Source organism: Zychaea mexicana, assembly GCF_025766255.1.
Source record: "Zychaea mexicana strain RSA 1403 chromosome Unknown BDB00scaffold_10, whole genome shotgun sequence".
Classification (NCBI taxonomy): domain Eukaryota; kingdom Fungi; phylum Mucoromycota; class Mucoromycetes; order Mucorales; family Lichtheimiaceae; genus Zychaea; species Zychaea mexicana.
Genome location: NW_026516673.1, coordinates 446,072 through 467,798, shown reverse-complemented (window position 1 = coordinate 467,798; position 21,727 = coordinate 446,072). Strand labels below are relative to the sequence as shown.

The 21,727-nt window shown below is 42.3% G+C and overlaps 10 protein-coding genes across 10 annotated transcripts; 7 read left to right on the top strand and 3 right to left on the bottom strand.

Moving 5' to 3' along the window:
- Window positions 1–139: 139 nt before the first annotated feature.
- Window positions 140–2,431, bottom strand: BDB00DRAFT_868715 (uncharacterized protein; the record flags this gene model as incomplete). The annotated part of the gene is made up of 1 exon (XM_053126501.1): window positions 140–2,431. The coding sequence occupies one exon, from the start codon at window positions 2,429–2,431 to the stop codon at window positions 140–142; it is 2,292 nt and encodes a 763-aa protein (XP_052983532.1).
- A 268-nt stretch (window positions 2,432–2,699) lies between these two features.
- BDB00DRAFT_22240 (uncharacterized protein) lies at window positions 2,700–3,402 on the top strand. The gene has a single exon (XM_053116531.1). The coding sequence runs from the start codon at window positions 2,791–2,793 to the stop codon at window positions 3,310–3,312; it is 522 nt and encodes a 173-aa protein (XP_052983531.1). The 5' UTR covers window positions 2,700–2,790; the 3' UTR covers window positions 3,313–3,402.
- Window positions 3,403–4,010: 608 nt separating this feature from the next.
- Window positions 4,011–4,802, top strand: BDB00DRAFT_805741 (uncharacterized protein; the record flags this gene model as incomplete). Its single annotated transcript, XM_053122209.1, has 1 exon — window positions 4,011–4,802. A coding segment is annotated over exon 1 (542 nt), but the record flags the coding sequence as incomplete, so codon positions are not given.
- On the top strand, window positions 4,508–6,258 carry BDB00DRAFT_21968 (uncharacterized protein). Its single transcript, XM_053116516.1, has 4 exons — window positions 4,508–4,995; window positions 5,109–5,143; window positions 5,230–6,142; window positions 6,233–6,258. Exons 1-3 carry the CDS (start codon window positions 4,906–4,908, stop codon window positions 5,837–5,839), a joined length of 735 nt encoding a protein of 244 aa, XP_052983529.1. The 5' UTR covers window positions 4,508–4,905; the 3' UTR covers window positions 5,840–6,142; window positions 6,233–6,258.
- Window positions 6,023–6,573, top strand: BDB00DRAFT_868713 (putative stress response RCI peptide; the record flags this gene model as incomplete). The annotated part of the gene is made up of 5 exons (XM_053126500.1): window positions 6,023–6,039; window positions 6,120–6,142; window positions 6,233–6,271; window positions 6,361–6,417; window positions 6,536–6,573. The coding sequence occupies 5 exons, from the start codon at window positions 6,023–6,025 to the stop codon at window positions 6,571–6,573; spliced, it is 174 nt and encodes a 57-aa protein (XP_052983528.1).
- A 280-nt stretch (window positions 6,574–6,853) lies between these two features.
- BDB00DRAFT_868712 (uncharacterized protein) lies at window positions 6,854–8,224 on the bottom strand (the record flags this gene model as incomplete). Its single annotated transcript, XM_053126499.1, has 7 exons — window positions 6,854–6,953; window positions 7,040–7,203; window positions 7,302–7,324; window positions 7,452–7,527; window positions 7,599–7,697; window positions 7,789–7,887; window positions 7,961–8,224. The coding sequence occupies 7 exons, from the start codon at window positions 8,222–8,224 to the stop codon at window positions 6,854–6,856; spliced, it is 825 nt and encodes a 274-aa protein (XP_052983527.1).
- Window positions 8,225–8,481: 257 nt separating this feature from the next.
- Window positions 8,482–9,921, top strand: BDB00DRAFT_805702 (uncharacterized protein). The gene is made up of 6 exons (XM_053122208.1): window positions 8,482–8,595; window positions 8,663–8,764; window positions 8,866–9,093; window positions 9,194–9,324; window positions 9,425–9,553; window positions 9,649–9,921. Exons 3-6 carry the CDS (start codon window positions 8,889–8,891, stop codon window positions 9,739–9,741), a joined length of 558 nt encoding a protein of 185 aa, XP_052983526.1. The 5' UTR covers window positions 8,482–8,595; window positions 8,663–8,764; window positions 8,866–8,888; the 3' UTR covers window positions 9,742–9,921.
- Window positions 9,922–11,313: 1,392 nt separating this feature from the next.
- Window positions 11,314–12,809, top strand: BDB00DRAFT_868710 (uncharacterized protein; the record flags this gene model as incomplete). Its single annotated transcript, XM_053126498.1, has 3 exons — window positions 11,314–11,833; window positions 11,942–12,703; window positions 12,781–12,809. 3 exons carry the CDS (start codon window positions 11,314–11,316, stop codon window positions 12,807–12,809), a joined length of 1,311 nt encoding a protein of 436 aa, XP_052983525.1.
- A 239-nt stretch (window positions 12,810–13,048) lies between these two features.
- BDB00DRAFT_21700 (uncharacterized protein) lies at window positions 13,049–15,798 on the top strand. The gene is made up of 11 exons (XM_053116508.1): window positions 13,049–13,170; window positions 13,263–13,351; window positions 13,426–13,508; window positions 13,600–13,819; window positions 13,916–14,009; window positions 14,098–14,194; window positions 14,275–14,575; window positions 14,696–15,237; window positions 15,324–15,415; window positions 15,481–15,514; window positions 15,589–15,798. Exons 1-11 carry the CDS (start codon window positions 13,104–13,106, stop codon window positions 15,608–15,610), a joined length of 1,641 nt encoding a protein of 546 aa, XP_052983524.1. The 5' UTR covers window positions 13,049–13,103; the 3' UTR covers window positions 15,611–15,798.
- A 2,602-nt stretch (window positions 15,799–18,400) lies between these two features.
- BDB00DRAFT_970494 (catalysis At the Interface: the anatomy of A conformational change in A triglyceride lipase) lies at window positions 18,401–19,956 on the bottom strand. Its single transcript, XM_053129841.1, has 8 exons — window positions 19,734–19,956; window positions 19,624–19,652; window positions 19,383–19,537; window positions 19,184–19,269; window positions 18,996–19,082; window positions 18,803–18,883; window positions 18,655–18,733; window positions 18,401–18,548 (listed from the first exon to the last, which is right to left on the bottom strand). Exons 1-8 carry the CDS (start codon window positions 19,930–19,932, stop codon window positions 18,512–18,514), a joined length of 753 nt encoding a protein of 250 aa, XP_052983523.1. The 5' UTR covers window positions 19,933–19,956; the 3' UTR covers window positions 18,401–18,511.
- Between the last annotated feature and the right edge of the window lie 1,771 nt (window positions 19,957–21,727).

The following is a 21,727-nucleotide window of genomic DNA, read 5'->3' as shown; positions in this document are numbered from 1 at the left end:
ACATGATAATACTGTAATTACAATATCTTTCAAGTAAACATATGCATATCATACAAGATGCTATATATCAAGCGCTCCGCTTTGTTGATTGTCGATGTTGTGCATGCTATATATACAGATTATTTTGTCGTTGGTCAGATTAGACGTTGACAAGGCTTTCCAAGTATGCAAAAGTATCTTTGGTCGTGCATGTAAAATCTTTGTCTTTGTGATCCAGTCGAGCTCCATTATAGTAAAGATTATCAACGCTTTGCAATGACAGGATGACAGACCAGTTTTTCACCAAACGATGGTTCGTAACCACTTCCTCTACCCTCTGCTTATTTCCACTTTCGCTCTCCAACCACGAGACAGTATCCGCCCTGTTATTTACGCGTTCCAGAAGTAGTCGTTGGGACTGGAGTGATTGTATTCTGTAAAGCACCCGTGTTATTGACTCTTGTCCGTCATCGTTCGCTTCTTCTACTTCTTCCAGCCGTTTCTCTGCAGGCAGAGCAGTAATCGCAGCAATAGTAGCGTCGTTCTGCTTTTTCAACAGCAAATAATCCGGAAGGCCAGGAAGCGGATCGACGAGTTTCCGTGATTGCTGTGCACCATGAACACTGATTCCTTCAAATCCCATACCGACCGTCGGGGTGCTTCGAAAATGTCGGCAAATGCTCGGCATAACCAGCTGAAGATATTTAAGTTTTTGGCGCGCCATATTAATGCGGATGACTGGATGTTCATGATTACTGCTCCACTTGCAGAATGTCAATTCTAAATGGACAAGATCTGGGCATCGTATGCCAACTTGAGTGAACACATTGTTACTTGCAATCGCTGATTCATGGATTATTAACGACTTCAAAGGTGAGATAGTCGTTGTCGTTGTCGGTGGTAGTGAAGATGTTGATGATCCTGTCGCTGCTGACCTGTTGTTGTTATTGTTGCTGTTTCCGGTATACTCAATTATGAATCTTTTAATCACTATTTTTTCCAATGCTGGACATGATAGTACGGTTTTGAGCGATAAGACTTGGCAATATCCTGGACATATACGGAACAACCTGCCGTCCAAGAAAAGCTCTCGTAGATGATCGCAAAAGACAAGACCAGCCATATTTTTGGGTATCAGAGCTAACTTCAAGCTCTGCAGGGTAATGTTATCGGTAGTATTAGAACTGTGAGTAGCAGCTATGGTGGTTGATGCTGTCGTTGCTGTTGCTGTTGCTGCTGCTTTGATCCATCCGTCAAAATTTTCTGTTGCATCGTCGTGCAGTACAATTGACGGGATACCGTTCATAAGACGTGTCCACGATGTGCTTGGTTTGCCAGCAAATCGTCCGATCTCCAAGTGTTTCAAGCGTGGGAATTGATTTTTTAGTGTAATTCCAGCCGCTGGATTTTGTTCGCCAAATACGATTTCTTCAGTGATATAGAATCCTCCCTCTTGAAAATCATCATCCGGCGCAAGATTGAGAGCCCGTAGCTCTGGGTATTTGTGTCGAATATAGTTGAACCATGGATTGCTGCAGATACGTACGTTGCACCATATAGGGGAGCGAAGAGACAAGTGTTGGACAGTGCGTGCTGGCTGAACTTGTTCCAGCAGCTGCGTATCGTCATCACTACTAGTGTTAGTGCTACTGCTACTGCTACTGCTACTGCTCGGTGACCGCAAATCTGCGACACTAAAGTCAATCTTCTTGAGCTCAGAGCAGATCGTATGAATTACTTCCATGTCTGTGACGGTGATGCGTAAATTCTTCATGCTTAAAACAAGTTCTTCGAGTTTGGAAAAATGCTGCAGTACAGGGAACAGTTGGGATGATGCGTCTGTATTCTTCCAAGATCCATCGCTAGTGAAGCCGTAATTCGCGATCAGCGTCGATGCCTTGAGGTCGGGCGGATGAAAGTGCTGAAAGAATGGCATAGGTGTATTGAAAGTGCGTGTCTTTATACCAAACTTCTTTTTAATAGCTGACGACGATGGTGCCGATGCTCGTCTTGAAGTTGCTTTTTCAGAATTATTGTTGATAGGGGGCCAGTGGTATGTAATAGACACCACGTTGGGACAATAGTCAGCCAACCTATCCATGGTTCTGGTGGTCATCAAGCCATCACTCAGCTGCAAATGCCGAACATTATGGCCAATATCGCGCGGTATTTCAGGTATATTAGTATTCGATGGTGATGCCGTGACTCTTCTTTTCTTGTATCTTTTAGCAGACTGTTGAAGCGTTGAAAAAAAGTGCGCAAATGATGACTGTGAAGTGATGTTCACCGACTTGTACAGCCCTCGACGAAATATTGTATTCCACGTCGGTGACACGCATAGACATTCAATAATGTCATACCCAATTAAGAATTCGAAGATCTGGTCTAAAATCTCGCCTGGTAGCGAGGCGATTGACGTTGCATTGCTTGCTGAGTCGTTGTTGTTCGTCATTGTTGGAGCCACTAGCCGTTATTACTGGTGTAGCGTATACGAAGAAAATATGTTCAAGACGTGATATGAGTGGATTGAAAAAGGTGAAGGAAACGAGAGAATGAGCGGTGTGTCACCATTTATAAAGCATCACAATGATGCTGCGCTGCGTTCCCACGTGATTGAAGGTCAACACTATCGGCTCCAAGCAGACCAACAAGTACATCTTTTTCCATATTCTGTTCCTCGCTGTACGTACAGTACATAATCGGATAATCTGTTCACGTTCCGTAAATGTATTGGCGCAGTCAAACGTATAACCTCAAGGGAAGAAACTGTCGTTGCCGTGGTGATTTCTGCTGTGTCATAGCAACTAAACTATGGCAACCGAAACCAGAGTTTTACAGAATTCTAACAGCGGTGACAGCAAGAATGACGATAATATGAGACGGTCTCCATCTCAGTTTTCCACTGCAGCTACATCAGCTACGATTGTACCAACCTACGACCTGCAACAAAGTCAACTAAACCACATTCACGAAAGTGAATGCAATTCAGGTACAGCAACTACAATCACCAATGTCATAGTCGATCGCGTCGCTAGCTTGCCGCAGGAGATTCTGTCGCGTATATTGATGCTCTTGACAGTCCAAGAACTGACAACAGTAATGAACATATCCTGCACATGGAGAAATCGGGTTGCTACGTGCCGGGAGGCATGGTCCACTATCTTGATTTCTCGAGACAGCTACCCGGATTTTGTACCTAGTTTGGAGGATGCTGCACCGCACGTCATGCACCTCAAAATGCTAGGTCTGTCAAGCGATCAATGCAATAGCGTATATGCAGTGATAAAGAATGGTCATTTCAAAAAGCTATGCACAATTGATATTGAAGGTTAGTATGGTACAGAACGTCATATTGCAAGTGAAAAGAGTTGTTAATCAACGAATGGATTGACCAATCGATATAATGTATGTCTAGGCGGCGAGACATTCATCGGACAAGGAGCAGACGGCAGCGATCATTTTATATCGGCACTGGACCAGATAAAAGACACTTTGACCGAACTCAGTATTCGCATTACAACAGTTGAATGGCCTGTAGCACCTTTGAGAACGATCTTGGATACATGCGAGAACCTCACGAAGCTCCGCTACGTACAGTACAACGCTACATTACCGCCATTAGCACTAGAAACAGAAACTGGATCCACGCGACCACAAAAACAATCGTCTCGACCCGCATTGGTCGATTTTGAACTCAAGCTCAAGTCTTTACCCGAGCCGCTTTTAGAGGAAATCCTCTCACGTTGTCCCAACGTATGCAACCTAAGCATACATGGATGCAGAATGGAAAGTGAATGATTATCCAGACGCGCTCAAACTATGAAGAGATACACGTATAAGGGAACTCGCTATCATTGGGGAGGAGCACATATTCAACTGACCCGCAGTAATGACGATGGCAATGACAACAACAATAGCAAGGATCAGAGCAGTGCCGAAGCGGCTTCACAGCTCTTTCTACCAGAAGGAAGAATAAAGTATATTCAAGGCTGGGTGAAAAATTTCAATATCTCGACGATATAATTGGCAATGACAATTCAGACGAATTGGAAACGCTGGATCTACAGTTTCGAGCAAGTTCCTCTTGTTTACGCGAACATCAACGACAACAACAGTCATCATCACTATCGTCGGCATTATTCAAGAAGGTCTCATTTTCTCAACTACGAAATCTGCTTTTGTATTTCAGCGAAACCCCACCCAATGATTCATTTTCAATTGACCTGCTTCGACGTGCGCCTGCTCTAGAGGCTCTCTCACTGCATGATTGTGATATGATCGGCCGAGACCTCGTCGAGACGATAAGGCAGAAGTGTGTCCACACCCTGTCCTATTTATATATGGACTGTGTTTTTGATGCAGAAGATCAGATCGGGATCGTAGACCTCTTTCGCGACCTTGCCACAGTTTCACAGCAACAAGCTATTGCAAATGAAAACAGTGCTGTTGGCATCAAGCATCTAGTGCTTTTACACTGCGGATTCGACATGGACGAAATACTGGATTCTATCGCTGAGATCAACACACTGAAGCAACTCGATCTTCAAGACTGCGAATTATCGGCTGGGACGATGGATGCGTTTTTTGAAAAGCTCGTCAAGCGAGAATCGCCAATTCACAGGATATCCCTAGATTATGTTACAGGCATAACTGACACGACACTGCAGTATATCAACGCATTACCGAGACTCAAAGAAGTGTCTTTTTGGTGTCTGGCTGATATTACAAATGATGGGATACAACTGCTTCGCGACAACAGGCGGATCAGCAAGTTAGTCGTGTGTGAGTGTGAACAATGTGAACAAGTTACACTTGAATAAAGCTTTAGACACTCTATACGATTTGAAACTCCTTATAAGACTTTCACAGATTTTTGGTTTTCCCTCTCCCGCGACACTCCTGACGTTACTTTTTCTCTTTATTGAAATGTCTCGACGAGAGCGTGATTCAAGAAGGTCGGAGCGATCGGAACGATCGTCTAGTAACATTGGCAAAGACGGCGCGGAAAAGTACAAGGCAAAGCAGAGCAGCAAAAGTCGAGGACAATAAGTGGTTTATATGTTACTGGTGTGGTGTATACAATTGTGTTTACCTTTCTTTATACTCTCTCTCCCATGGGCTGACGACAGGGTCTTTTTTCTGCCAACGATTGGAAATGCGATCTGTAAGTTCTTTTATGATCTACGTCACAGTAATATGTTCTTTTAGATGTTCGAAGGATAAAAAAAGCTAATAATAGCCTGCTGCTAGGTGCGGAAATATTAACTGGGCTCGACGCAATACGTGCAACCAATGTTCAGCAGCACAGCCAGGAACCGAGTCAAAGCAATCTCGGCGTGAAGGTGCCGGAGGCGGCTATATGGAACGAGACCATGTTGTGGAATATCGGCGTTCTCGAAAGGATGAAGATGATGAGTGGGACGAGTTTGGCAGGAAAAAGAAGCGCAAATCCAGCAGCGGCGAGAGCAGCAGCAACAACAACATGAGACCTGCGGTAGTCATAGAAGAAGAAAAGGAAAAAGACAATGATAATGGTGGAAAATACGATAACGATGAGGATGAGGATGACGACGAAGAAGGGGATGATAGTCGGTGGAGTGCATGGGATGATTTGCTGTCGGACAAGGAGCAAGAAAAAGAAAAAGATGGCCATAATAGCAAGAGCGCCAAGAATCAAAGTGTGTCAAAAAGGAGAAGCCGGTCGCGTAGTCCTGAGCGACGGCGGGAACGGCGGCGACACGAAGAACGCTCACGATCACCGCCGCCACACCATCACGACCGCCGAGAAGGGTCGTACAACAGGAATCGGTCATCGCATCGTGACCACCACCGGCATCGCAATTATGACAGACGGCACTAAACAAAACAGCAGAGCGCCTTTTGTGGCCTGGCTCGGGAGAACCGGACTGCATGAAACTTTTTTTTCTCTCTTCTGTTCTGTTGCTTTTTGTGGTCAGCTTACTTATAAATAAAGAGTCGACATCCTCCGATTTTCCTGAATTCTCTTTCTCCTCTTCTTCTCACTTTTCAACTCGTTTCAAACATGGCTTTAACCTGCAGGTAACACTCTCACTTCTGATACGCGGCAAGCTAAGGCTCATCGCTGACAACAACTGTTTCTTGTGTCCTTTTGTCTCTAGCGATATTTGTAAATTCATCTTGGGTGAGTGTCTGATATGTCATGACCGTGTTTGCTGCCTCCTAGCTGGCTAGTGCTAACAAAAGAGATGTTATTGCCGTTCTTTCCTCATAGCTGTCGTCCTTCCACCTTTGGGTGTCTTCGCCGAACGCGGTATGTACTTTCTCTTTGTTTCCAGTGACGACTACAGCTACTGCCTTGGGTTTCTTGACACTAACAGAGTCTTTGTCTGAAAACAATAGGCTGCACCGTCGACATGTTGATCAACATTGGTCTCACCATCCTCGGTTGGATTCCAGGTAAAAAGTTGGATCTTTTTGTGTTACTTGTTCTGGGGCTGTGGTTGGTCTCGAAAACAGATGGGCCAGGGTGTGTAATAGTGCACTAAGATGGTTCCTTTACACTCTGCAAATCTAGGTGTCATCCATGCCTTCTACATCATATTGAAGTATTAGCAATGGAGAGCGCTATAACCCTCATCCACCATAAAAATGAAGATTGTCTTGGCAGCTGGAAAAGGACGTCATAGGCTACATCTTGGTCACATATATCTCTAGTCTTATTATATCCCATATTCTCCCCTACCCTTAAATCGATTCTTTGCTTGTTTCGATGAAAAAATATGTAGTGTGTATTATCGTTATCTCTCTCTCTCTCTCTGCTGTTATCCTTGAAAATATATATACATTTTGTGCTAAGCCCGTACTATACTGTATGCCTTCCTTATTCCGTGCATCACCCGTCAACGTCTGATGATGAGGAGGAGTCAAAGGCGTCGTTGTCCCATCCAACTTGCGCCGAAGGTTCTGCGAATTCGGCATGTGTTCGCTTCCGCCTGTTTTTATTGTTCGTTTTTTTTTACCTTTCTATATTAGTAGCTGTGATACAGTAGTAGCTCCTTTCCCGAGTGCTTGTCCTTACTTTTTAACACTTGGGTTGATAAGGCTCATGCCTTCCGTCCGTGGTTGAACTGCTGGCCTTGAACGAGGCCGGCTCGAAGATGATGCACCACCGTAATCGGGTGCTGCATGTTTCTGCTGCATGGATGCTTTTTCCAGTTCGGATTTGAGAGTGGTGTTTTCTTCCTGTCATACACGAAATGGGACGCTATGCGATGAGAAATGCGTGACGGAAATATCGCATATCGTTACTTTTAGCTATTGAACAGCAACAAAAGCCTTACTTGCAGTTTGTTTATCAACGGTGCTATAGTCACAAAACGAATCGTAGAAAGACGCGCGCGCGCTTAGTTTAATAATGCAGGCGTATTGTAATACCGCCCCTTTACCCCTCAAACCCCGCGTGACACAGGTTATAACGAAATAAACTGTACCTGAAGACGACGACGACGACGATCGTAGTGGGCGGGTGTCGATGACGCAGCCTTCTTTTTGGATGTGTTGAGCAAACTATCAACGAATCTTTAAAGGCATGTCCATGTTGTGCCCAACGCAGAAGCAAGTAAGAAAAAAGTGGCTACCTTTAGCAGCAGTTGCCAGGAGATTTCTTGACGACAGCGTGTGTCGTCAACTTGTTCCAATCGTAGCTCTAGCCATTCATCCTTGTCACCGATTTTCAGCTACACTCCATCAAGAACAAAGAATAAGAATGAGCCAAACAGTCACCGGTGATGATGATGATGTGCATGATGCATTAAAAGTGATACAAACTTTGCCCGATTCTACAAACGACAGGTGACCTTGGACCATGTTTGTCGAAAACCATTCCACAAACTGGTCTGGTGACGATGCAATCGGCTGCCGCTGTTGCTGAGGTTTTGTTGTGCATATAATAGGGGAAAAGAATGTAGTGATGAAAAGTATCAGTGTGAGAGTAGAGTACATTATACACGTTGATGTACTCACGATGAGATGAAACATAAAAGACTTTGAAATCAAGACGCACCATGACATCTTCCAGTTCTTTTTCATTGTTTAGCTTGATGTGATACATACGCTTTTCGCTCAATACATGCAGCTGCCAGCAATGGTTCTTATACTGTGACAAGACCAAGCTGACATCTGTCGCTGAGTATGAGAGCTGCACGAGGTTGTCGAGCCGACTCCAGGCGTCGCCGTTGACGTCTCGCTTAGTATCTGACGACATGATGGTCTTATTGGAAAAGGAAGCCGAAAGGAACGAGAAGAAAGTGCCCAGAAAAAAGGATATAGGGAACGGAAACAGAGAGAAAACAGGAAAATGCTACGGGGCAGTATATAACGAAACCATCGCATTTCATTTTTATCAACAGCTCTGATTTTTCATTGTTCCAACCCTTCCGCAGCATGGACAATAGCAGCAGTGGCAGTGACAGCAACGACAGTGATACCCCGCAAAAGAAATCTCCAGAAGTGAGGTGGGCACCATTAGAAGGCAATCCAGATGTAAGTTGCTGTTATTTTTTCTCTCTCTCTCTCTCTGTTCCATTAAGCCCAAATGTGAATTGCGTCCTCACAAGCTAGAACATTCCTGCAGGTCTGGAATCAAGTAAGGAGAATATTACTAACTTTTCCCATTTATGCGTTATACCTATTGAACAAGCACCTCGATCACGTTTCTTATTACACTTTCTCTCTTTTTCAATCTGATTGTAGCTCGTTCATTCCCATGGTGTAAGTTCGGCATGGAGTTATACCGATGTATACGGTTCGTATTTTTAAATTTTATGCATGAATCACAAAAAAAGGCCAGCACAAAATGTTTATACACTAACGGTACAAAATGCATGTGTGCGCCGTGTGTATCAGGTTTCGATGCTGAGCTGCTGGATATGATCCCACATCCTGTCACTGCATTTGTATTTCTTTTTCCCTTGACTGACAACTATGAAAAGCACAAGGAAGAGGAAGAGGCTCGCTTGACAAAGCACGAACAAAATGTGTGCCCCGATGTCATCTTCTTCAAACAGACGATCGCCAACGCCTGTGGTATGATTGCTTTGCTGCATTCGTTAGCTAACAATGATTCGATCGTGGGTAAAGTACAAAAAAGCTCTATTCTTTCGCAATGGGATGGAGTGAGAGGGTTGGTAGACCTACAAACACACACATTGATGCATGTTGTGGATATATTCAGGTCCGGGTCTTTTTCGCAATTTGATTGATCAATCCAAGGATATGTCGCCGGAAGAGCGAGCTGAGATGCTTGAGAATTCCAAGGAATTGGCGGATATCCATAAGACATGTGCCCAGGCCGGTCAAACACAAGTAATAAAAAAAGGATTAGGAGGACGGAGGTATGGGGGAGAAGACACAAGTATCTTACGCTTGGGTTTATAACATTTTTGCGTATTCGAATACATGATAGGTACCGGATGCGAGCGCAGAGGTGGATTTGCATTTCATTTGCTTTGTTGTCAAGGATCAGCATCTGTATGAGCTGGATGGGCGTAAACTTTTTCCGATCAACCACGGCAAGTGCCTGGATTTAGTGGAGGTGTGTATCATACATATTTTTAAAAACATAACTTGATCCTACATGGCGTGAATGCTGAGATATTAATGAGGCGTGTTTATATAAATGTTTTTTAGGGAGCTGCCAAAGTGATGCGACAATATATCGCCCGCGATCCGAATCAGACTAGCTTTAGCGCCATTGCCTTGACAAAAACTCCTGAACAATAAGCTACATTATCCAAATTCTACACAGATTACGTTAGATATTTCGCACATTCAAAATAATAACAATTGCACACTACATACCAGCTTCCTTTACTGCTTTCTCTTTAAGCTGAATGTGGAGTTTCGCGTAGAGAGTAATTGGTCGTATAAACGTACACAGACTGGACAAATTGCGTATATGTGTCATTTACTCAAAATAAGAGACGCGTAAATAGATGACATTATGTCTATTACAATGATATGGAGAGGAATTACAGTGAAACACTATGTTAACAAGTACTATTCATCGAGCTACCGTACTGCTTTCTGTCTCTCTTTACATTCAGCTACTTTACATTTTTCATTTGGTCTTTTTTTACTGAATGCAACTACATCTTATTGATACATAAAAGCGATCAGAAAGTCAGGAAGACCGCTCAGTCTAGAAATACACAGCAATAAGAGCCATGGTATGTCACATTATTTTGTATCAATTGGATGGAAAAAAAAATACGTAAATTATCTCTTGCGAAAGACTAATTCCAGAATACAGGCTTTGATATATTATGTAAGGCGAAGTTGCCTATACTTCTTATGGCATGGAACGAGGTCAGGAGGATGAGATTATGATGCGATGGTGGGGAGGAAGATACTAACATTTATACATCAAAATCTGGAAATCACCTTTATTCAACTAAGCAAGAGCTAACTTAATATCTGATATAGAATATGTGTGAAGCAATAGTCTTGAATACATGTAGTGCGAAATAGACTTTGAATATGTGCTGATTTGAGGTATCTGTACAGTATGTGTTTGTTCAAAGCTCTTTAATTCGACTTTATGATGCTATATTTTCGAAATTATAGGATTGTCTTACGTTCCCATATATGGTCAAAATACGAAACCTTTGCAAAGTAGTCATTGAAAGGAATGAGACCTACTGCCTGAATGATTATGCCGAATTATGCATATGCAGTGACACCAAATGACTCGACATGAAGACGATAACATCAGTGTATGAAAAGTATGCTAAACTTTGAAATAAAGAATTCATTCTCCACCCCTTAAAACACTATAAAACTGTATAACTCAATTGCAAGCAGGATTGGCATTTGTTTCTGGATATTATGAAACTCGTTGTGTTTACTATATATACGAGTGTATATGCGTATTGATTCTCTCTCTGAAATAGTGCACTGTTTTCACTCTCTGATGATCACTTTATTGGTGAGGAGCGTATCTTTAAAGTAGCACATCAAGATCTGGGTCTGATGGAACATTCAAACAATTGTAGGATGGTCTTTTGACAAGAATCAGCCCAAGGTGCTATATGAACCTGCTACTTCATTAATAAAAGAGACAATCAAAGATTACAAAGCAAAGCGGTGAAGAATTTTGATAGGCGTGATGCTGTTTAAACTGCATTAAAGCTTCTGAACGAGTAATTATAACAAAGCTCAAGTGTGTACTTTTTGGTCTTTACACAATTCTTTGTTACAAGAAGCTTAAATAGTTCTCTTTTACCACCCAAGCAAATTCTTAAAACCTTACTTTCCCCTTTTCCGTTTGTGCTACCACACGCCCCTTTAACGCACATGGTTTATCCCACGTACTTTGAAGGTCACATCATAATTACACCAAACCTGCCTGAAGAACTGCTGAATACTGTCAATGCACTCAGTAGCGGCATAAACAACGTATACGGGGAAGGCGACACGCATTCATTCGACGGTATTGTTCATCACTTGCGCGGCTGGCCGAAACCGTTAGAAACGTCATTTAACAGTACTCTTTGCAACAAGCACGACAAAAGCATCTCGTATTTCGAGCTTAAACAGTATGGCGTCACCAAAGTACCGTCTAACATATGCCACTGGATTCTTGTGAATACCTATCGAAACAAACTGAACAATAATATCGACGACGAAAGCGACATTTCTTGTCAAGAAGAAGAACGAGATGAAGAAGTGGAGACCACACTTCAGTGGAACGGCACAAAGAATTTCTATGAGTACATCTTTTGGATGCAATATCTCGTCGATTTTGTAACCCTGTATGCGAAGCACCAGTTCAATATTGACATTGTGAATTTTCAAGGATCTATTGTTTGGAGAGGTGAGTCGCTTTAAATTCTTGCTCCAAGAACGTGTAATGTAGACACGCTTTCATTGTATTCGTACTAAGCGAAATAATCACTCACTTACGCTCTTTTCTGTTCCGTAGGAGAAAGCTTTCAGCGTGATTCCCAAGAAGACTGTGGCACAATTCGAGTTGAGCGCCGTGCGCTTCCAGAGGTGACGGGCTTCTATCCAGATGATTTTCTTCCGTTGCCGACAACACCAACAAACGAGGAAGCTACCCGAGCGCTAATATTTCCTTTACGTAAAATACCACTTGTCATACCACCTACTCCCAAAGGCGCACCGTTCAAATCACTGTTTGGCGTAAAAGCCACTATCAGCTACCGAAAGCCTTTACAGATCTGCAGTCTGGGCATGCTCCGCGTGGATGGCGGTGTAAGTCGTGGGCAGTATGCCTTGCTTTTGGACAAGCAGCCCAGTAAACGCGACGGGGCTACAATTACCTTCCACCTACACCACGAAAGATCGCATGCCGTCTATAACAAGAACGATCCAGAAATGAAGTGCACCTTCTCTCGAGAGGAAAGGCTGGAATTTGGCGATCAAGCATATCAAGAATGGTTTACTACGAAAGCTATTGCAACCACAATGACCCCGAGAAGAAAGGAACTCAAGAATCTTGCAGCAAATATGATTGTAAATTCACGGCAGCAACAAGGACGAAAAGATACTGCTACTCCGCAGGTCGTAGACGAGTTGAACTCGTATATCCAGAGATTGAAGCTGTCGGAAGCGTATCGCAACTGCACAGGATGCGGTAGTTTATTCGAAGGCCCTGCTTATCAAATCGCAGCGTGGAACTGGCCGCATGGTTATGCTCATGCCCATGCTTACGCCATCTATTGTAGCGGCTATTGTATGAGGAAGTAGTAGTCTTTATCATAAAGGCGGAAACTGTGGCCATAATATGCTATTGATTAGCACCAGCCTGCAGTAATGGTAGATTATAGATTAAATTTATTGTTTCATTATTACACTTGCATCTGTCACAAAATGTATGCTAATACAGTCGATTCACAACAAATGTGTCGATTCCCAATATTCTGTTTACTCTTTGTCGCGTAACAAGTTAAACGACGCGTAAAAGTCTAATAATTTTCATGCGCGTTACCACATATACAACACAGCAAGACTACCTAAACAGGAACGCGCTGTTGCACACCGCGTCGCGTGCTGAGCTTTTTTTATACTTCCTTCCTCTTCCTTTTCTTTTTCCAACCTTCTTTTTTTAATTTATACCGCTCATGGTACGCGCTAAAAAACAATCCACTCCTGAGGTGGAAAGACTTGTATCCAAGTTTTTCAAAGAAGGTAACGTACCTTGAGTCCCTGAGAACTTATTCTCATGGACTTTAATGAAGAGACACTCACGTGTATTCACTTCAAACACCAAAAAAACACAGACACTGCAAATCCTTGCAAGGCAAAGCAATCCTCTGTCGCCTGGCGCAATGCCAATGTTCCCGAATGCATTCAAATAAGACCCATCCTGGTGAGTAATTAAGCCATTCAACATTCATAATGGTTTCACTAAATAGATCGCTTTACTTTTCTTGCAATGGTCAGGAAAAACTGCGTAACTTGAAGCCAATTGTTGAAGACTCTGCAGAAAATGAGGGCGACTTTTGGAAGCTCTCCAGTATGGAAACGTGAGTTAACAATAGACGCGACCGGAAAATGGGCAAATTATTACATTGAGGAATAATAATACTAACGTAATTTGGCTTATGGCTTGCTTAGTGAAGAGATCGAGACGATACGTAAAGACAATGTGTTTGGCGAAGAAGTGACAGAAGCGGATATGGATATTATTCAAAAGCGAGTGGCGCTTCAACAACGACAATTCAAGGAATTTGAGCGCAGAGACAAAGCTCGCAAGTACAAAAAGATCAAGGCCATGTTCGATTACCTCACTGCTGAAGAGATCGATGAAATGCTGATCGATTGTGAAAACGATGAGGTAAACACAAGTCAGAATAGAAATCATAAAAAAATAGGGGTTATGGGTTCTAACACACACAAAAAATTGCATGTTTTTTCTCTACGATTATATTAGGATGAAGTGATTGTGCGTATGACGCAAATCGGATATGTACTGGGTATCCGCAAAGTCATTGCTACGAAACATGCCCCTGAAGTGGAAACAAAACGTAAGTGTCTATTCTATTTTATTTATAGATGCATTTGTGATATCGCATTACATATTTGCATTGCTGACATGGTTACCTTTTTGTATAGAACAATTTATGACGGAAGAGCAGCAGACAGCCTATCAACAGCTCTTGAAAAAACGTTCCGAGACGCTAAAGAAGACGACGAATGATACAGCCAAAAAGTGCGTCTTTACGCTGGTAGCTGAATAAAAATAAGAAAATGAAATTTCAAGGGAACATATACTAATATAAAGTACGATAGGCAATATCGCATGGGTGGACGACTCGCTTTGGATGACGCGCTCAAGCAGGTCCAAGAAAATCAAATTGATCCCGAAAAAGCGTTCGAAGGATGGTCCCAGGCTCGAATTCGCGCGTACCAAATGATCGATCAGAATCCCAACAGCTACTATTACCGATTCAACGCACCTGGTGAAATTCAGCGAAAGGGCCAGTGGGATGAAGATGAGAGAAAGGTGTTCTTTGCACGATTGGAAGAAGTTGGTGCAAATGGACAATGGGGTATCTTTGCAATGAAGGTTCCTGGTCGAGTAGGCTATCAGGTGAGTTTATGCTTTGATCTCTCGTTCTGTTACTTCTATCAAACGCACAACATATGTGCTCGTATATACATATATCGACGATATTTATTTGAATGCCTTGTCCACCTTCACTGTTCTTAGTGTTCCAACTTTTATCGTCTTCTAGTTGAAACTGGAGAAATCAATGATCCAAACTACGTTCTCGATGAAAAGGGCAAGGCACACTATCTCTTTGACAAAAAAACAGCAAATGGCCAAGTGGAGAAAACTTTCCGTACACACAGTAAACACGGCACAGGACGAGCATCGGGGGTCCCATCCTCATCGCGGTCTGCAGGAACACGTACTAAATCCACTCGAGCCTCGCCAAGCGCCGACAGAAAGACAAAGCGAAAGAAAAGAAAGACTCGCGGCTGGGACAGCGATGATGACGCATCGGATGACTTTGAAGACTACAATGATAACTCTGGCACCTATACAATGAGCACACGAACACGATCCGGCCGGCGCACTCGATCGCGATTAATGGAAGAGGATAATGATACTAACCAAGACGAAGAGTCCGGAGATGCTGATAGCAATGAAGACAGCAATGTGGATAATCCGCTTCCTGGATTTATCGACCCCATTACGCTGGATGACGTGGTGAAACCGGCAATATCCAAGTATGGCCATGTCATGGGGTAAGTTCGCTTTAGTGGTACTCGTCAACTTTCAATGGAGGAGACTATGCACATAAAAGTCACTCACAAACGCATACATACACTAGATATGATAGCTGGGTCCGTTGTCTTACGAATTGGGAGGGCAAAAAGAACATTTGTCCTTTAACAAAGAAGCCGATGACAAAGCGCGATTTGGGTAAGTGATCAAATATGTAACGTATATCGAACTCTCTTGGCCTAATTGTGATGTTTCTTTTTTAGTGGTACTGACACTGGAGAACATCGATGAGTACAGGTAAGAACTTTTGACTTCCAGAAAGCTGCTGCTCGCTTTGGATCACTAACTCGTGCAATGATCAATTTTTCTAGGGATCAAATTATCAACATGTAGATTTTATTTATAAGCCATCGTCGTCTTTGATTCCCATACATCATTTGCTTATCCGCACATCGCATTGAAACCCTCATTAATATTTCACCTTTGCTTGATAATGAAACTGCTGAATGGATCTTCATCTTTTTTTAATATATATTTCCAGCTTCCTTTTTCTATTAAATTAGCCTTGTATTCAAGCAAAGTGATTATGCATGATGTGTTGGCGGATTCTCGATAGAAAGAAAAAAGGAAAGGTCAGGCGAACGTCTGTTTTTAAGCAACCCGTTACCAGCAGCAATATGCCGAAAACATCACGATCTTCAAAATCATCCAATTCAGCCAGACGCGCTCCTACTTCTAATTACAATACCAACACACTAGCGGCTGCTGGCATTGCTACTATGGACTTGATACTACAAGCAAGTCTTTCTGCCTATGCTTTCGATCCGCGCGACGAGCTCCTCAACGCGGCAAACGACCTAATCAAATTGTTGGGACTACGGTTAGCATGATGTGAGCGAACGGGAGATTTTTATCCGAGTTTTCAGAATACTTGCGCACCGGTGGATGGCTTAGAAACAAAAACAAGTACACAATGTAATTGGCGTGTACTAGGAACTTGCTGCTGTTTAGAACAACCAGCACATGAGTGCTGTTGACGATTTGCAAAGCTGCTGCAAGCCAAAACATCGGCACAGCAACTGCTCCAAAAGCGACGTGATTTTGGTAGCGCTTTACCAATGGAAATCTGTACCTACAAATTTTCACAATTATTCTTCGACCGTCTTTCTCAAAGCTTACGCGTAACAACTGCTTGGTAAAGATGTGTCCTGAGATAAAGGGTTTCTGGTGTGCGCTGGTCTTGGGTGACCGAAGCATCGGTACATATCTAAATGATAATCAAGATACTCCCGGATATTGGTTTATTTACAGTACGAGACGCGGATTCTATACGATAGTTTTATGTGGCAAATGATACGTGTTTGTGATCACCCAGCTTAAACCAGCAAATAGGTATGCAATGTTACGCTTTCTAATACACTCAAAAACAATCGTATATGCGTATGTATTGTACAATACTGTAGCTGTAATACCTTGCTTCTATCATTATAGGTTACATCAACACACTTAGCGTCCAGAGGTCATTGCTGGATGATGCACTATACCGAGTAAGGGATACGCTACATAAAATGCCTACATCTTGGCAAATACTGTAATTATTACAACAGCCATGGACGATGATAACGCTATTTCTATTCCTTTGGTCCTTTGCAAGTTGCCCTGGGCTCACTCATATAGTTTGATCTCGATATATCTTTGACCTCGATACTGTACGGACAGCCAATTTCTGGTTTCATCTTGCAACGTACATCTTACATTGGGTAGTTGCACTTGAGAGCTTGTGGTGCATCGGTACGTACTTCCCATTGTCGAGCAGCATTGTCCAGCCAGCTTTAGATAAGGACAGAGACACCATTGTATACACAATGCTATTGTATTGTATATGATGCAGAGCATGACAACCGAAGCAAAAAAAAAATAAAGAGGAAAAAGAAAGATGTATCATCGACAATAACAACAACATTTTCTTCCGGCGGACAAGGTTTGAGCACCGTATCCATTCACTATAAGACCGTAAATAACTGCAGTGAAGGTGTCGTGAAGTTGCTAAAAGAAGACAGGATACACTGAAAACGCTAAATCTCAGAATTGACGAGGGATATGACGAAGAAGAAGAAGAAGCAGTACTACCGCAGACAACCGTAGCAACAACAACAATAAAGAAGTGCGCAATCGCGGCATTGTGTCATCGTTCGCCTGACACCAAGATTTCGATTTGTCTTGCTTGTCGGTCCTGCATTGATGGACCTCAGGAAGGCGGGGATCGCAGCCACCGTATTGTTACAACGATATCAGACACACATCAGCCCTCAAACGTATCTGTCTTTGCGTCGTTGGCAAACCATTTATATCATGATCTTTGATGCTCTGTGGAATCATGCGTCGGGATTCCGACACTTGCAGCTCACAGGGTTGCGAATCGCTGATGGTGCGATGTCCTCTTTTATGGAAAGACACCCCATGTCAAGAACGTCTTCTAGTTTTGCAGGAGTTTATATTGACTGGTCACATGATCATTGGTACAACTTTGCGGATGGTGGCCGGCATCAAGACGACTCGACAGTAAATACAAGACCCGCTTTTTAATTTACAGTAACCGCCCGTTAAACCGATCACCTCTGTTTTTCGAGAAAGTGATCGGTTTAACGAATGATCGGTTTAAAGATTAAGGGTCCACTATATGACATATATACTACTTATCAACCTGGTATTTTAGCGAAGTGATTGGTTTAACGAAATATCGGTCTAATGAGCGGGTACTGTATACTGCTAGCTCAAAAATGCTAGTGCTCTCTCAAAAATGCTAGTGCTCTCTCAAAAATGCTCGAATGAAATCAAATGTATCAGTTGAAGAGAAAAAAATAAAGAGGCTTAATAATAGCGTACATAATGTACAGAGATTTCATCACCTAACTGATATGGTAGGCACATGTTGACCAGATTGTATAGATATACGTTGCAATTTAGAAGATATCATCGTTTCTGATACTTCTAATGGGTTAACCTCATGTAAGCAGTTATTAGCAAGAAATTATTATTCGACAGAAGAAGCAACTTCAGCGTCAGGGACAGCAGCCAGCAAAGAAAAATATATAGTGACATATATATGATAATCACCAATACTAAGGTACACCAATATCTTCCAGTAAAGCATAAAATAGTACATTTTATTTGATATGTAGCTGAATAATGGACTAACAGTCATAAAAAAGAGAGAGCTAGACTAGTAATGTTGCACTTTGCTGTTATGGGAGTGATTACCCAAAGAGGAAAGGTAAGATCGCCCAGCAATTTTTAAAGAAGACAAAGACCGACGGTCATACCAAAGTAGCTGTAGTATTCAAAACGTTACAGGATTAGCAATAGAAGATACCCATGATAATCATCGTCTTTCTGTGCAGAAAAAGGGTTGCCATTATTATCGCATAAAAATATACCTTGTGTGATCAGTGAAACTTGTGAATGGAGCAATGGAGTTTGCGCAGTCATCCGTTTCAATACCATTAGGGCAGACCTCTGTTGTTTGAAAGGTATTAGAATCCTATTATAAAATAGAGCGTATGTAACATTCAATCTTTCACTTACGAACGCCGCCAAAAAGACCGGTGCTTTCCCAGAATTCCTCTCCGCTGTGAGTAAAGCCGAGATCAGGAATATGGGGCACCACTGGATATACAAAAAAGCACAATTCGTTGTAGTTTGCGATGAGTAATGCATAGAAAGACCGTCGCTATTAACAGTGGTAGAGGCTGCAAGACGAAGGGGATTTTATACGTACCATCACGCTGGTTCACAGCACGCATGTAAGGGATACCAGTATCAATAACATAGTTTGCGAATGCAGTGTTGCCCACGCGAGGTTGTCCTGATAATATATTGTGTGTATATTTTTGATGAGCCATCGATTTTTATTCCTGACAAAAATTAAACGAAAGATCTTGGCAAGCAGAAATTGTGGAAACTTACCCTGAGTGATTAGTCTGACATTGGTAACGCCGTTTTCGTACAAATCGAGAGCATGGAAAAGGGCTAAGGCACCACCAAGGGAATGACTGTCATTGTTTACACCGAGAACAAATACATCGATTACATTAAGCTCTCACTGTGCCATGCATATATGGTAATGCTTAAACACAATATACTAGAAAGTTTCTTTTCAACTCACCCTGTGATATGAACTGCATAACCAGAGTGGCTGCTGACTTGGCTTTGAACCAGCGACATCAAACGCGATTGCACGTCTTGATAACTATTATAGAATCCAGCATGGACTCGAGCACCAGTAGGACCAGGGTAGTTGGCAAGGATAGCATTCAAATTCTGTATGTATACACATAGTCATGAACATGATGAGCTACTATTGCTTCGCATATTTTATGCCATCCATCTTTAAAGCAATTACTTACTGCCATCCAATTTTGGATCGACGCGGAACCTTAATATAGTAATAATTAAGCTTTACTGTTTGTACTCGATACAGGGTGGATAGGTAGTACATAAATAGTTCGCAAATTACCTCGGAAAACAACGTAGATCACCTGCTCACTGTCGTCGCGGGCAACCAAAGCGTTCGTGTCATAGAGTAGCGTGCTGAACGTTTCGACAATCTCTAAATGACGCGTCTTGGAGCAGTGAGGGCAGATCCAGGTACCACTCATAACTGCGCTGCAGTAGACATTAGCTGCAAGAGCCGTATGGAATTCAAGATCATCCATTTCTGCGGAAGTTGGATCGCGTACGGCAAGGCTCAAAACCTCGGCGCGGGTACCGTTCAGGGCAGCTTCAACAGATTCTGGATACTCGTCGATGTCAAGAGCAGTTCCTCCTTCGTATGTCTTGGTTCCTTCGGGGAGTGGGCCGTGTTCCTCGATACCAGAAGCTACAGTTTCCGACACATTTTCTTGTCTTTTCGCCATCATGGCAGTAGGAAATGCGGCTGCAAAGGGAAGCACAAGGGTGAGCAAAGCGGCTAGCTTCATAATCAGAAAATACTAGTTTGTGGTGGAGGTATAGACGAGTGATGTATTCTTAAATGAAAGAATTGATGCTTTTACAACAGAGCTATCAGCTTCGTATTTATATATACTTTCGCTGAACGCTTCCGATTATCCAGCATACTTCAAGCGGCTAATGAGCATTATCGTTCAATCAACCTCTTTCCATCAGAAAGAATGGAATTCTTCTCCGGCTAGATGCGCGTTCTTGAATGTCCTTGAATAACTTTTGTGTGTGGTTTCGTTCCGTCACTTTTACTGGTAAAATAATTAATGCAGCAACAATTTACCGTTTGCATATGTAATTCAGTGTACCTGTGCTACGATCAAATAAAATGGCAGGATCGTTTTTCCTGTACCTGGGAATCCCACATCCTGCCGTAAAAAGGAAGCCGTGAGCAAAATTTTGAACTTTTGCCTAAGCTGGATCTATAAACGCGTTTACTACTATGACCGACAACAATGCATATATCTCCGTAGCCACAGTTGTCAGTATAATCGGTTTTTTTAGCTGCAAATAAACATGATTACATGATGCGAATGTAATTTTGAGGCCTTTATTCGCATGCACAAATGGTAATTTTCCTTTCTCGCCGCAAAAAAAAAAACGCTTGCTGTTGAGCGATCTTTAAACAGGGCTCTAACAAGCCCAATATTTACTGCTATCATAGCTGTTTAACATAAATGCAAAAATTTACAAGGAGTGATAACGGACATACTGTAGATACTTTTCATTTCCTTCCCCCCCATAATTACTCGCATGTTCCTAGTTCGTTGAGTACAGCTTTTTACTGGTATAACGTTGCTTAGAATCGTTATTACGGTCGCACAGCCGGAACCCCACACTGTTTTTACATCATTGATCGATCGTGTGTAGCTTTTTTTATTTAATAATTACAATTATTCCCCCTCGACGTGTACCCAAGCGAGATCTGTTTCCGTGAGAATATCCACTACTTGTGATTGCACAGGTTTGACCACAAAGCGGTACTCTTAGCATTTTTTTGTCCTTGCCGAATACACTAGCTGTCATTGATAATTGGTAATATATCATTTTCTTTTCGCAGGAACTAGCTAATAGGTTCGATCCATTAAACATATGTTAACCATAATAATAAGATTAACTACGTTATTGTGATGTTCCGAAAAATGATGAAGGCTATTATATGCTTTATCACATGTCTGCTCCTGATTGATTGTGACATTGGCACGTTAGTTGAGTGTCTATTCAGATAAACCCGAAAGTGTTCCTTATGGTTTATTGGCACAAGCTGTTCATACACGATATGAAATTTTCCCGCCAGAATGTGAAGCGCTGCGTATGTGATAGCATTTAACTATTCTTTGTATACAGCGAGTAGAATTAAGTACAAGCAAATCATGTAAAAGAGTATATTTTTCTGGCATACACTCTTGATCAAAATGTCATTGGCATCATGTTGCAGACTGACGAAAAACGGCTCAGTTGCATAAATCAATGAATTTGAAGATGATAGCAGACATCTTGGATTTGAAT

What these genes read in the sequence shown, in the direction of transcription:
- BDB00DRAFT_22240 (XM_053116531.1), top strand. Translation starts at nt 2,791, where the DNA reads ATGGCAACCGAAACCAGAGTTTTACAGAATTCTAACAGCGGTGACAGC.
- BDB00DRAFT_21968 (XM_053116516.1), top strand. Translation starts at nt 4,906, where the DNA reads ATGTCTCGACGAGAGCGTGATTCAAGAAGGTCGGAGCGATCGGAACGA. An exon ending in ACGGCGCGGAAAAGTACAAG is followed by an intron (nt 4,996 to 5,108) that starts GCAAAGCAGAGC and finishes GGCTGACGACAG; the next exon opens with GGTCTTTTTTCTGCCAACGA. An exon ending in AACGATTGGAAATGCGATCT is followed by an intron (nt 5,144 to 5,229) that starts GTAAGTTCTTTT and finishes GCCTGCTGCTAG; the next exon opens with GTGCGGAAATATTAACTGGG.
- BDB00DRAFT_805702 (XM_053122208.1), top strand. Translation starts at nt 8,889, where the DNA reads ATGATCCCACATCCTGTCACTGCATTTGTATTTCTTTTTCCCTTGACT. An exon ending in TAACAATGATTCGATCGTGG is followed by an intron (nt 9,094 to 9,193) that starts GTAAAGTACAAA and finishes GGATATATTCAG; the next exon opens with GTCCGGGTCTTTTTCGCAAT. An exon ending in CCCAGGCCGGTCAAACACAA is followed by an intron (nt 9,325 to 9,424) that starts GTAATAAAAAAA and finishes AATACATGATAG; the next exon opens with GTACCGGATGCGAGCGCAGA.
- BDB00DRAFT_21700 (XM_053116508.1), top strand. Translation starts at nt 13,104, where the DNA reads ATGGTACGCGCTAAAAAACAATCCACTCCTGAGGTGGAAAGACTTGTA. An exon ending in ACGAATGATACAGCCAAAAA is followed by an intron (nt 14,195 to 14,274) that starts GTGCGTCTTTAC and finishes AAAGTACGATAG; the next exon opens with GCAATATCGCATGGGTGGAC. An exon ending in CTGGTCGAGTAGGCTATCAG is followed by an intron (nt 14,576 to 14,695) that starts GTGAGTTTATGC and finishes CACTGTTCTTAG; the next exon opens with TGTTCCAACTTTTATCGTCT.
- BDB00DRAFT_970494 (XM_053129841.1), bottom strand. Translation starts at nt 19,932, where the DNA reads ATGGATGATCTTGAATTCCATACGGCTCTTGCAGCTAATGTCTACTGC. An exon ending in TATGCAGTTCATATCACAGG is followed by an intron (nt 19,270 to 19,382) that starts GTGAGTTGAAAA and finishes AAACAATGACAG; the next exon opens with TCATTCCCTTGGTGGTGCCT. An exon ending in CGGTCTTTTTGGCGGCGTTC is followed by an intron (nt 18,734 to 18,802) that starts GTAAGTGAAAGA and finishes TTCAAACAACAG; the next exon opens with AGGTCTGCCCTAATGGTATT.